General features: G+C 45.6%; 1 protein-coding gene and 1 long non-coding RNA gene across 7 annotated transcripts in view; one reads left to right on the plus strand and one right to left on the minus strand.

Moving 5' to 3' along the window:
- The window catches only part of TMEM94 (transmembrane protein 94), a 45,739-nt gene extending 35,267 nt beyond the window's left edge, over positions 1–10,472 (minus strand). For 2 of the 6 annotated variants that reach the window (XR_015703234.1, XM_087750853.1), the window contains exon 1: positions 5,122–5,308. Coding sequence is in view for 4 of the 6 variants with exons in the window: in XM_087750853.1 (XP_087606979.1) it covers positions 5,122–5,175 (54 nt within the window). In the remaining 2 variants the exon portion in view is untranslated. Of the gene's footprint in view, positions 1–5,121; positions 5,315–10,345 lie in introns of those variants that run through there. The other 4 variants (XM_087750854.1, XM_087750852.1, XM_087750855.1 and 1 more) reach the window with 3 other exon arrangements.
- Positions 2,859–8,289, plus strand: LOC148056394 (uncharacterized). Its single transcript, XR_015703237.1, has 3 exons — positions 2,859–4,324; positions 6,260–6,401; positions 8,034–8,289. It is a non-coding gene; the product is annotated as an uncharacterized LOC148056394 (long non-coding RNA).
- Positions 10,473–13,784: the final 3,312 nt, after the last annotated feature.

The following is a 13,784-nucleotide window of genomic DNA, read 5'->3' on the forward strand; positions in this document are numbered from 1 at the left end:
GGCTGTTTGGGGCATAGCAAAGCACCCACAAAAACACTCATCCTCTCCAGCACGGGGAAAGCAGACAGATAAATAAAAGACACAGAATGAAAGGCAGCAATAATAAGAGGGACTTTGAAAAGCAAAGTCTGCTTAGACACCGAGCTGGCTGCAATGGATACATCAAGAGCTACAGAAGAAATGAGAGGAAAGCTGCACTTAATGCCAACATCTGCCAACACACACTGCCTGGAGAGAGAAACGGCCACATCACAGCAGGCAGTGAGCAGAAAAAGGCAGCAAATCCAGAGGTAATCAAAAAGGTTCCTGAAACACTTGCACACTTGCTCCAGTCTTTACACAAGAGTTCCTCTTTTGCCGTAGTATCGGTCAGGGTAAGGGCAGCCACAAAGGACGGTGGCTGTAGCAGGTGAGAAAGAACAAGTGCAGAGTGTGGCCGGGCTGGGGAGGAAGAACAGCAGGAAGGGCAGGGATTCTTAAACACCCATCCTGACACTTAAAACATGGAGTATTCGGCAAAGCAGGAAGAGCCAGCCTGGTAAACAAACACGGTAATAACGTGAGTGAGAGGCTGCCTGCGGTGACTCCGATACCCTGCTGCCGGTGAGCAGCAAGGGACAGCGCTTGGAACCAAGGAATGAAAGGGATGGGGGAGAAGAGCCACCCTGAGCTCCTGGCATGGGGCAGCTGTAGGTATTCGCAACAAGAGCTGCCCTGCTAAGTCATCAACTGCTAATGAGGCATTTTTCAAATGCCCTGAAGTAAACCTTTCTATATGGCAAACCTAGGTGCTCTTAAGCTGTCCCACAGGGATCTTTCCAGCCTTTCATCAGCTGCAAGTGCTCTTCCTGCCACAAAAGAGGAGGTGAGCACCCCAGGGTGAAGAAGCCATTCACCGGAGGTGTCAGTTCATTAATAAAAACCTCAACATTCGCATCTCTGCTTTGGAAAGTTGCATTCAAAGAGTAATGCACTAATTTTCAGGTCAAAACGAAAACAGCGAGACACCTTCCCGCACAGCTGCCTTAGTGTAGGGCTTCCTCCAAAGAACAAAAAAAAAAGAAAGAAAGAAAAAACAGACGGTAAATTCCAGGTTACAGTGAAAGCAAACCCCTGATGGGTATCAGGAGGCATTTTAAAAGGCTATACTTTCCTTTTGCCCATGCCTAAAGGGAAAATGTCCTGAGGAGAAAATGAGCAGTTGCTTCCTCCTGTGCCCCAGAGGCTGGAGAGCACAGGAGCCTCTAAGTGCACTTACGGCTCCTCCGGAGCTGACCCCTGCTCCGGCTATCACAGCCCGAGCCCGAGAGGCGTGACCGAAGCCAGGTAAACACAGGATGATTGCAACCTTCTGCCTTGCGGACTATAATGCGTCTCTCTTAAGAGCTGTAATCTGCAGGATGGCTGTAAGGAAAAAGCACACAGTGCGGGAGATTTTTTTTGTCCATGTGATTTCATTTTCTAGAGGGAATGAATGCACTGAGGTGTGGACTGGACGGGAAGACGAAAAGATGCGTCAATGGGCTCCTCTTTTCTACACCTTCAGTAAATATCCTAAATGTTAAATTACCGCTTAGCATGCCTGCAAACACCAGGGAAAGGGAACTTGAGCTAGATCTAGCAAATGCCCAGGTTTAGGAGCTGGTTTGGCTCTTCAGGAAGGAAACAAGAAGCAGCTCAGAGCTAGAAGACGGGGAGCCACAGAATCAGTAGCCTTTTCTTTGCCTTCTCCTCTCAGTTGGCCCTCCATAGTTTGACAGTGGGAATGTTTAAATCTGTGGCCTTGCTGGGCTCACAGCAAAAAGGCTTCCTTTACCTTCCTCGCGGGTTGCAGGAGCGTTTTCAGATTGATAGGTAGGAAAAGAGTGGTTATCTTCTGATTTTTCCTCCCTTAATGTGAAGTTGTTCCCAAGCATCACCACCTAGTCATCTCTGCTTCCCGCAGCCCACCTTTGTCCTTACACAAACTCATCACTGGTTCCTGATCTGTCCTCCTAAAACTCCCATCCTGTTCTTTTACACATAGAGTGATTCAAGAATATCTTAAAAGTTTATCAGCTATTCTCACACCCTCTGCTATCCGATGAAAGATAGCGGTCTTGCTCCTTCCTTCAAGATGAACAAACAAGCAGAGGTCAGAATGTATACATGTAAGAAAATGACACAAAATATTAGTATAATTAAGTCCTCCTATATGTTCATACAGCCATTACACATCCAGAGTAGCATATTTATTTGTTGTACCAGTATATGTTGATACAATATGTGGTGTGGTATCACACGTGCCAAACGTTTTCTTAGATAATAGTGGAGCACAAATATATCCTTTGCTTTACAGAATTCACCCTTCCAACTGTTTCTGTAGACACGTAAGTTGATTCAACAGAGCAAAGTGGGTTGAATCATCCTCCGTCCTCTGCGGATTCAGTCTCTTGCAGAATAAGGGCTTCTCACCAAGGCTGCTGTACACTTGACTATAACTGCCTTTGCAAAGATTGTTTAAACAAATAAGGGAATAGAAAACAGAAGATTTGCTAGAAGCTTCAATTTTCATAGACTGCAGTTCCACCCCTCTGATTCAGAGCGGTATGGAAAACCCCTACGAGGCAGCTGTCAGATTGTTTCCCCCTTTCCAGGCTGCACACACTAGGCCCCTTTTTTAACACTTCTACTCAATTGCTTTTCAGATTTAAACAGTTGGAGGCGGGAAACTGGGCAGCAGAATGTTCTTCCTTTTTCTGAGAGCTATTTTGCATTCCTTAGCAGAAACAAGAAGGCAGTTTTGAATTTAACAATGACATTTTGCAGGCTATTAATCTACTTCAGGGATTACACCTCCTGAAATCTAAGCATTATTCACAGTTCCAAAAACATATGAGAAGGAGTAACGCCACCAAATACATTTGCATTTAGTACTGTAAGTCATATTCTTGCTTAGGATAAGGCACAATATGACCCATAGTGGCGTTTTTTGGGTCTCATCAGAGAGGATGGCAGACGTCATACACACAACAGCATGCGGTTTCTTGGGGCAATGTTTCTTACAGCAGGCGAGTGCTAGAGAGGGATTTATTCTTGTTCTAAAGCAAATCGTATATCAGTATGCTACAGCTCTGTCCAGCTGCAGCTGCCGCGTTAGTGCTCAGACTGCCTGAAATGGCATATCCACGCTATAGAACGATACAGATGTAGCCAGCAAAGCCAATGTATAGGCCACTCTGGGCAGAAGTTTCCCTTTGCTACCTACATCTTTGGACCCGATTATGCTTTTTGTCTTTCTTAGCACTCACCTAGTTACTTTTCAAAAGATGTCTGATCCCTGACTCCTACCAAGAGTGCTTCCCTAGTGACCCAGGGTACATGAAGCCTCCACCCTGCCACATTCCTACTCCACAGAATGATCTTTTGATTAAGACTCCGGACTAACTGGCAGCACAGCTGGATTCTGTTCTTCCTTCTGCCACAGATTTTTGCATGGCAGTGTGAAAATCGGATGCTCCTCTGCGCCTTAGTTTCTCATCTCTATAACGGGACTACCAACTCCCTACCAACTGTAAGCGTTGTGAAGATTATAATATTCACCAACCCACCTGAACACTACTGGAAAGCACAGAAAAAAGAAATGTGTGTTGATACCTGCATGATTCAGGCAGCTCCATCAAGCAGATCATGGCTCTATGGGGACCACTGCCTTTAAAACATGCCGGGAAAGGTACCAGAAGGCACAACGAACACAGCTATTAAACTTGGTTTAAATGCCACCTGACACGAGCTTGGCAGCCACAGCTCAGCCGTTGGTGGTCTCAAATCATATGAAACAAGCAAAGTCTTCGGCACAGCAGTGCCCACATTAATGGACAGAGCAATAGTCAACAACTGTCTCCTTCCTCCATCTGCAGCAACAGTATGAAAGGCAGCCCAGACCTCCCCCTGCCCCTGGACAAAAGAGCTCCCACAGTTTGGTAACTGGGTGCCTGCAGGGACTCCGGTGTGGATGCTGGCTTTGAGGCTCCCCGCAGCTCATCGCTAACGGGGCCTGCAGACTCACACTGCAAAGAGACACAGCTGCAGGAGCACAGACCTCCGAGAGATCTGGCCAAAGCAGTGCTAATCAGCCGCCTGAATCACCACTGCATTTCGGTGTGAAGAGAGTCCATTTTAACCCAGACAACGACATTCACATTTTATGCCTGCCGTAAAGTACGGAGTAAGATGCCAACAAGCACGATCAACCTTTCCACACGGGTAACGCAAAGCCCAGTGCTTTGCTTCTCCCTCAGCTCATAGGAGCTCAACGGCAGAGAAAGAGGCGACTGCTCCCCAGGTAACAGCCCGTTTTTGAATTGTACATTCCCCAGTCTGTCTCTTCGGTCCTGTTTGCAGCAGCAAATCCCCAACCATAGTTACCTGCCCCACTAGGCTGCTGGCAGGACGAGGCAGTGTTTATGCAGTGCTTTGAAGCTTACCTGTACTATGCAATTATCAAGCTTTAATTACTGTAATTTATCCAGTTACAGTATTCCTCCAAGTTCAGAGAGCAGTTAGGGGTCCATATTTATTCTGGATTCAACACACAGCATACTGCTTTATGCCAATGCAGAGCTTACTCCAGAGGATGCTAATCCCCTCCCAGAGGCCAGCAACGCTCAGAAATCCACAGAACTTCAGCACATCTTTCATTCCCCCCGTTAGTTTCCTTCCCATCCCCACTTCTTTATCTGAAGACTTTGGGGACTAAAACTACGATACAGCCTAGCAGGTGCACTGCGAGACATTTCAAAGGGATAAGGAGGTTCAAGAGCTATAGATCAAAGCACACAGAAGAAAAAGACAAAGTCATAAGGCAGAGGGGCAGGAAAGCAGTAGCTAAAACCATGTTTGGCCCCTCCTGTTGGTTCTAGGGTTAAATCTGCAGTTTAAAACAGAGATGCTTTCCCCATCACCTCCAACACCACGCCATTCCCTAGCTAAAATCATCATTCACTGCTTCACGTCCTGCCATAACCTCTTTCCCCAAAACCTCAAAGCTCTTCATGCACCATCACATCAGGCAGGATGCAGGCTGGGGAGGGACAGAGGGAAAGCCATTTTGAATTTAAATGTTAAGGGAGAGAAACTTACTTTGCGGCATTTGCCTTGGTGGGGGATCCAGAGATCGGCCTGCTTGAAGAGCATCTGGGCTAAATTCCTGCACCACTTCCCCAGCAACTTGCACTGCTGCTGCCCTCCAAAAATGAGAGAGCAAAGAGGGAGAGAGAGCAAGACTGTGCAGAGCCCAGCGCTGCAGAGAATGAGACAGAAGCAGCAGAGTGAAGCACCAGCCTGCTGATTAATTCAGCCTGTTTCCAGTCATGCTGCAGATCCAGCAAGGAGGCGGTGGATGGGGGTGGGGGATGAGGGATAGAAAGGGGGGGGGGGAAAAAGGCAGAGAGGGAAGAAAGTTTGCCCAGGATAGCACCAGATGTCTGTAATAAAGATCCATTCATCAGATGGAGCCGATGCAGCCAGAATCCCTGGGTTCCCTGCCTGTAGAGATGCATATGAATGCACAGTAAGGGTTGATGTGACAGACAGGGGTCTGTGGAAAAGCAGATGGCAAATTAGACAGGACAAAGTGCTATAAAATATACTACAGGGGAAGGAACACCTGAGCAGGCAAGGAAAAAGACTAGATTGAGACAGAGAGACCCAGGAATACTAACTCCCTTACATAAATCTAGGAGAGTCTTCCAGATGACTCCACAGCTTTGGATTCAAGCTCAATTTAAAAATACAAGCATTTGCTATTTAAACAAGTTGAGATGGTTACAGGTCCAGTCTGAAGTGTTCCCTCCCTCTTCTCTTGTTGATAGAGAAAGCAGCAAAAGCCCCTCTCAGCATCCAATATTCATACATCCCGAGCCACACAATCTAAACCAAAAGGTGCACGTAAATTCTTCATAGCCATGCACCACGCCTGGGGCTCCCCGTTTACTGCCACCTGGGCAGTGGCACAGAGAAGGGAACGGATTAGTGCAGACAGGGAAGGGCTGGGTAGAACAACAGGTAATGGGATCAATAGGCCTTTGGAAGTGAAGAAGGAATGAGCCTTCTCTCTCACGCTCATCTTTTACAGGAATGCTTCCTTCTCATTGTTGGAGGGAAGCACCTTTGTAAGTGGGTTTTTATATAGCTCCTACTTCACTGCTGTCCTAACTCTGTCTGGGGCTTCCCAGTTCTGCAGAGCAATCACTAAACCAATTACTTTCATTCCACATAGAAAGGGGTAAAGAACTGGCCCAGCCAAGAACCACGTCAACAGCTTGCCAAGGATTGCAGCCGGTCGGTGTGGAATGGAACAGACAGGCGCTGGAAAGGCTTCCAGTCTCAGCACATCACATCGCTTTGAAGACCACATACAGGTGTCAGGATTCGCCCACCTCCCTGGCCAAGCTCTTCCTTTCCTTCCCTGAGATTCAGATGCCTGAATAGGCAGAGCCCATATTCTGTGTTTTAAGCCAGAAGTGCAGAGATTAGGAGGTCTCAGTATTTACCATAAACCCAATGCGGGCTAGACCTAAGACAACTCCTGAGGGAACTAGTTATCACCTCTGTCTCAGCACTGACTTACACATTGGTATGTAATCTTCAAAGTTGAAGGGAAGCAGATACTGCATTTAATATCACCTCAGGAGAAAGCGGGGGAGAAAGAGGCAAGACATCCTTCATCCTTCTGTAGGGCATTTTGTTACCTAGACAACAATTTAAACCGCAGAGAGGAACAAAATGTCCTAATGGCACGATTTTTCCTTCCTTCCTCTTTTCCTGCTTAGAAACTACTCACCTACTTGCTTCAACACAAATAAAAAAAGGCAAGGAGAAAAAAGAAAGGATCAACAACAACATGGGGTTAGAATGGGCAAACCCTCACACAACATAGACGTGTGTGTATAGCCCCTTCCTATCTGGGTGCTTGCTGAGCTGTTTCCCATGGCTCTGCACCTTCTGGAGACTCAAATGAATGTGAATAAAACAACTTGCTGGCGACAGTGCAATACCAGGAATAACCCTTGTGCTTCATGCAGTTGCAACACAACTTTCTTCCAGCTCTGAACCTCCAGTTTTGGTTGTGAACACAAATGGAAATGGATCAAATTACCTCTTCTTGTTTACCCCACTGTTGAGAGACTTTGCTCTACAGGGTTTTGTGCAGGGCAGTAATTTGTACTATGCAGCTTCCTTCTGATATCAGCTGGTATCATAAATTGCATCTGGTCATGCATTTGTGCATTAAATAAAAGAATGAAAGAGGAGAAGCTGTAAACTTGAGATCTGAAGATAAAACTGTGGGTTGAAATAAAAAGCTGAGCATAAAGGCAGGGATTGAGACCCACACAAAAACTGCAGCACAGATGAGAGACGCCCGTGGAAAAAGGATCAGTTTGTGAAAAAGCCCTTGGAAGAAGAGCTGAGGTTTTAGAGAACAGCAGGGAATAAAAACAGAGATACAGTTACTGGCAAGATAAGAAGAGGCAAAGGACTTGGGCTGCTTTTCAGTCCAAAGGTAGGGCTGCAGCTCGTTAGGCATCCCGGAATACGATAGCTCAGGAGCAACAGTGCTGCAGCTGGAGCAATGCGGAGCACAGCACAGGCTCCCCGAATATGTTTCCGGGCTTTGGCCAGGAGGCACGGCGCTGCATCCAGGCTGCAGCAATTACACCGCGATAACGCAGCTCAGTTGTTATTGGTAACTGTGCATGATGTCAATAATTTTTAATAGATGGTGTTGCTGCAAATACGGCCTGTGTCTGAAGTAACTCAAACTCAGGAGGCAAACACTGTCCTGGTGAAATCAATCCTGCTGTCTGTCTTGGTATATGCTGAGTGGGTCTGGGAGCAGAGATTCTGACACCTTTCACAAGTATTAAATTCACTTCAGAAACACACAGAAAATCAAAAAGTCAGGAGAGGAGGGGAAAGAACAAGATATCAGCACATTTAATTTAAGAAGGTTTTGGCACTGCTCCTAAAACACTCTCTGCCTTTCTCTGCAGCGTCTGGCTTCTGGCAAAAATTGGAAGGCGGACTACATTACACCTGACAAACTCTGATCCTCAGCCATTTCTGACAACGGAACTGTATTAGCTGACTGGAGCCAGAGGACAAGTCTCTCATATTCTGAGTGACAGACGTCTGTGCTGCAGCAGTGCTCCAAGTACGTCTTCTGTTCCAGGCGTGCTAACTCTTCATCACACACATATGTTAGAGCAAAGAGATTGCTTTCAACTAGATTTGGGACTGATGTTTTCACTTGGGTTCATTTTATTTTTAGCATTTTAAAATAAACCTAGCACATCAAATTTACTACTGAGGTTACACAGCAGGTTAATTTGTTCCCTTATCAGCATATATCCATCCAAGCTCTTCACTTTGGAAAGGAAGATGGATTCCACCTTAAAGGAGACGAAACAAGGATCTGCAGTATTGAAAAAAAAAATAACAGCAAACTCCTTAACACTAAATAATATACTGCTAACAAGAATAAAACTATGGTCTTTCCTCAGAATCCAAACAAAGTAAGCTGTAAAATGCAGCTGTATGTATCAATGGTTTTTTTAACTCCTGTTGGAAAGAGTGTGATGATCTCTTGCCTTTGCTTTTAATCCCCATTCAGAAAGGAGGGAGAAAAAACTTCAGTTAGCCAGGAGAGGAGACTAGGACTTCAGAACACCATGATTCCCTCCATAACCTCCTTGTGCAGGACACTTTCCTAATAGGCCTTTTAAAGGTCTATTACAATACTGTCCACGCTGCTGCCTGTCCAGCAATTTGACACGCTCTTCCTGGGTTGTACAATGAAGAATGTGATATGAGAAAGAGAGATGAACCAAAGACAGTGACCTACAGTGAAAGTGTCCCCGCTGTGCTCTGCCACGGCTGCAGCAACGCCAGTGTTGGTGCTCTCAGATCCTACACAGAACACTCCCCTGTATAGAACAGTAATCGCGTCATCTCTTAAAATGATCAATACCAGATTAGCCCATGACGTCATTAACAAGAGAATAAATAGATAATTATCCTCACTGGAATGTTACCTCCATAGTAATACAGCAATTTGATATAAAACAACATAGTTCAAACACGTCCTCTGAGCATACCAGTGGTGAGAGGTTCAGGCATGAGGAAACCCAGGCCTTCCTGCTCTAGCACGCTACAGAACCAAAAACCTAGCAAATAAGAAGTCTAGTAGGCAAGTGCAAGAGCTGATGTGAAAAACTGAGTACCTTTTAAGTCACTTACACTGCTGTAGTAAACTTTTAGAGCAGGTCTGAGTCTGGCTGATTAATGGGTACTTGGTACTAATGAACAAAACCACTTCTTGATGCTGGAAGCACTGTAAACAAACCAGCAAGAAAGGGATGCACACAGAGTAACAGAGACAGCAAACATGACCTGGCAGACAAAGCTTACAGTGTGGTGGAGAGAGAGACACCAAAAAGGAAAGCCAAGAATGTTCTCTTACCAGTCAGCTGAGAGCTTGGCTCCACTGGTCTCAAACTACCTGTCCCATTTCTGATTGGGATCCAGAGTTAGGACCAGTTCACTATTTTGAGTGAGAAGTACATTTAATACTCAGGTGGCTGCTGAAACATGGCCAAAACGTAAGTGACCAGCAGACTACTCACTGAAGTGATCGAAATCATTTTACTTTTGGGAAGCAGTAACATGTGCCAAGTTTACAGTCTCCTGTCAGCCACAGTAGATATGTCTTTTTACCTTCTATAGCAGCTATTCATGAAGATCTCTCTCCTTTTTCCTTTGAAGCTCAAAGCATGGCAAGATAGCAAGAGACAGCTTGCCCCTCTATACAATATCTAGACTTATCTGGCACTTTCTAAACCAGATCTAGAAATACTATCCTGCAGCACACCCTAGGAAGACACGCAATTGCCCAAGAAATACATACACTTATAATCAGTAGAACTGGACTCAGATGACTTCATCACCTTAGTTTATTTTAAAAATCTTCTCAGTGAATTCAGCCTCTCAAATAAAGCCAAGCTAAGTGTCCAGGGGACTGAAGCCCTACCTTCAAGCTCAAGAAAGACAAAGCACGTGTCACAGCATACACTTTACCTATGTTGTTCCATCATCGTGCCTTAGTCCCAGCTTGCAAAGGACTTACCTACTGCCACCAGCAAATACATCCCTGGGAATGTGAAGGTGACAGAACTCTCAACTTTGATAACAGCCATGGATTATACCATCACATAATAATGCCAAATGGTGAGTCTTGACCCAAAAAAATGAAAGACATTTAAAAGGATTCAACATCTAAGTTGGGCATGACCCTTATGAAACCTACCTGACACTTCTCCTTGAGGTCCATGGCCATGCAGTTCTGTGAGCATGTCCAGCAAAAGGGGATTGCTCCTCAGGGGAGAATGTCTCCTAGGTAGAGATGAGCTTGGCTACACTTATCACATCACCATCTGTGGAAAGAGAAGGGGAAGCAGTCAATCTCCCCATATCACTCCCTGCAGGACAAGAAAGTGATGGAATTCACAAAATTCAAATGACAGGATTGGTCTTTAAAAGAAGGAGAACTGGGGAGCTGAAAGTGCTTCTAACGGAACAGCAACCCTCCCCTTACTCAGAACTGATCCATTAGCTTAACTCCCCCCAAAAACCGGCAGCAGAGGAATGAAGTTCCCTGCAGCTCAGAGTAAGAGTATTATTGCAGCCCTGACACACTTTTGGGCAAGCCTCCAAAAAAAGCTGACAAGGCGCTGGATTCCACCAGGTGTTGGAGCATGCTGTCACCCACGGCTATTTGTCTTGCTATTCTTATCTACCAGGAGCTTTGTCCAGCTAATCTCTAATGGAGCTTGCAGTAATGATTCTTCCATTTGCTGAACAACACATCCAATCTTTGACAAGGGCTGAGCATGTATCTGACCACCATTAAGTAGGCCAGAAGTCATAAAAACAATTCCAGATCACCAGGGAACTGGGCTCTTTGCCTTTTTTTTTTTTTTATTTAGCAAAACTGGGACTCTAACAGAACTGAAGTAGGAAGCAGCTCTGGAACTCACATCCTTCTTCTAGCCCATCTCCCCCTTGATCTCCCAATGTCTTTTCTGGTCAAAACAAAGGATCTGTGTACATTGCTTCAGAGGATTCTCTTATATATAAACACAATGAAATATTACAAGATTGTGCTGTGATTGATCTTGGGAAAGTCTTTTTTTTGGTTAGTAACTCCAACTCCATATTTTTTAATATCACACACAAACTCAGGGCTCGGACATATACTTCTTGTAAATCCAAACAAACAAGGAAGCAGCTAGATCTGCAAATCAACCCAAACCACCCACGCATTTCCTCGATACAAGAGGACTGGCTTTTGCCAGCTGGGATTTACTACCCTGGTCTATACCATAGCGCCTTCCTGAAAGAAGAAGGATTCTGGAGATCCCATCCTTGTGGCAGTCTACAGCGCTACTCTCCATGATGCTGTATCATGTCAAGGAAAACAAAAGGCATCCAAAGCTTACTCAGAAAGCCACTGCTGCCCCACACTGAGGAGTTAGGTGTCAGTATTTCATCCCATGCAGGCAAGTCCTGCACCCGCACGGCGGGAAGCAGCAAGCATTCGGTATTCAGGCTGCTGGTTATCAAAGACCTGCTTACAGTACGGCAACCAGCACCTGCAAGTGGCATTTTTTGGCTGCTGGCTGGCTGGCATGAGCCACAAGTCTGGACTCTGCCCTACTTTTCTGTTCTATGACCCTTGTCAATGTGCACACACCAAGGGAATGAAGCTATTTTCAGTCACTTCGTATCCCTGCCAGGCCAATTAGCAATTGCAAAGAGAGGATCAGACAAAGTTACTGGAGCGAAGCTGACACAGAGGGCTGGGAGTGGGAAGGAGGAAAACGTACTTTTGTATGCTTGCACGCAGCAGCTTAGAGCCTCAGTATCTCGCCTTTAACTTGAGAGAGACTTCAATATAAGGGAAGGCAAGAGGAGATGATTTTAAGGAGAAAATGGTCACTAACAATAAAAGGGCTAAGAAATAAAGCCATGATTCTTCTTTTTACTCCCCTCGACAGAAGGTATATTAGTAGATCTGCTAAACGATTTATGCGCCATGCTCTCACTCCTTCAAACAAACGTTAAGCACCTGAATTTCTCTCTGGATCTGTACTTCAAAAGCATAATTATCCGTGACACAACTGGGTAACTGGGAAGCCAAAGTCACAAAAGCAGAACAAGAAAAAACATCCTGGACTGTTTGTGCTAATCCCATGGAGCCCGTATCATTGGCGGCGGTGGGTGGCTCTGGCTGGAGGGCAAGGGGCCGTGCAGGGAGGCAGCTGGGCAGGAGGCAGGATTTGCTGCGCTGCCTGAGTGACATTTCTGGTTCAGGCAGCAAACTGAAATGTGATCCTGAACGCAAACCACGCCGTGCCTTAAAGTTCAAGGCACATCATCCGCATGCTTGGGAATGCCACCCTGAAGTCCTTCAGTGCTAGGAAGCAGGATACACAACAAGGGTGTAACAAAGATGAAATATTGATTGGAAAGAGTGAATAATCCCCATCTACAGAAATTGAAAAGCTGTTATAATGAACAATGAGCTTGCAAAAGTAATCAGCAGTGCATGCAGTGCTGCTTCATCATCATACGTGCTCAGTGCTTCTCCAAAATTTGAACAAACTGACCTGAAAGCCAGAAGCAGTTCAGTTTCTCTCACATCCCCAACAACGGTCAGATTGTAGACTTCTCACACAGAGAAAGCAAGAAGCCAAGTCTTTCCTGTGCCAATCTGGATATACAATACAAGCAGAATGTTTCATTTTTCAAAGTGGAACTACACTTTTAAAAGGGTTTTCATTTAGAACCAAGAATTCCAAACACAGCTAATTCTAGATGGGTTGGGATATCTTAGTATTAGGACAACTGAAGCAAAAAGTAAAGACGGGCTACAATGAGAAACCATCTCTCCTCAATCTCTGCACCAGGATTGGCACCGGAGCCATATAAAATGTGATTTGCGTGCTTTCTTTCAAATGCATAATTTATCAAAATAAAAACTCTGCAAGACTATTGCAAGAATTATGTCATACCAACTAAAAATCTCATATGCGTTACAGAGGTCTTGCAAACACTCAAAGAACAGCTTCACACAGCGAGGGGCTGAAGCAGTTCATTAATTCTGTAGGCAACGTGCAGATCTGCAGAGCTGTGCATCCGTCCACTCCATCCCCCACAAGGTCCTTGTGTGCTCCCCTTCCAGACTCTTCTGTTTCGGGGACTCCTGTAATTCCCACCACCAGACGTGTCCCTCCATCACCCCTACCCAACACCAGGGACTCACCACACTCTGGACCCATCCTAGGAGTTTTGGGCACTACTATTTCTTCCACACTAGAGTTATCTGCCTTCCTCTGTCCTCCCTGTTCTTATCTCTCTCCTGCCTGCCCAGGCAATTACTCACTCATGCCGTTGACATGTTAAACGCTGCCAGACAGCAGGACAGAAATGAAGTGGGACTGCTTTGCTGGAACATGTTAGTGGGCGTCAAGTATTCAGCTGCAGAGAGAGATGCCTGAAGCTGCGGCTGCTCTAATCGTACACCGAAGGCTCCAAGTGCGGCCAGTTTACCCCTTTCACCTTCCCAGCACACTCCATCCTTCTCAGGATTCTCATGCCTAGGGCAGTCCGTGAAACTTGGAAATGGCTGGATGTGGCGTTCAGGTGTCACCAGCCTAAGAAATACTTCCAAATCGTTAGGTAGA

This window comes from Nipponia nippon, unplaced genomic scaffold (genome assembly GCF_047370975.1).
Source record: "Nipponia nippon isolate SJK-2023a ecotype South Korea unplaced genomic scaffold, ASM4737097v1 scaffold_14, whole genome shotgun sequence".
In the NCBI taxonomy this organism is placed as follows: domain Eukaryota; kingdom Metazoa; phylum Chordata; class Aves; order Pelecaniformes; family Threskiornithidae; genus Nipponia; species Nipponia nippon.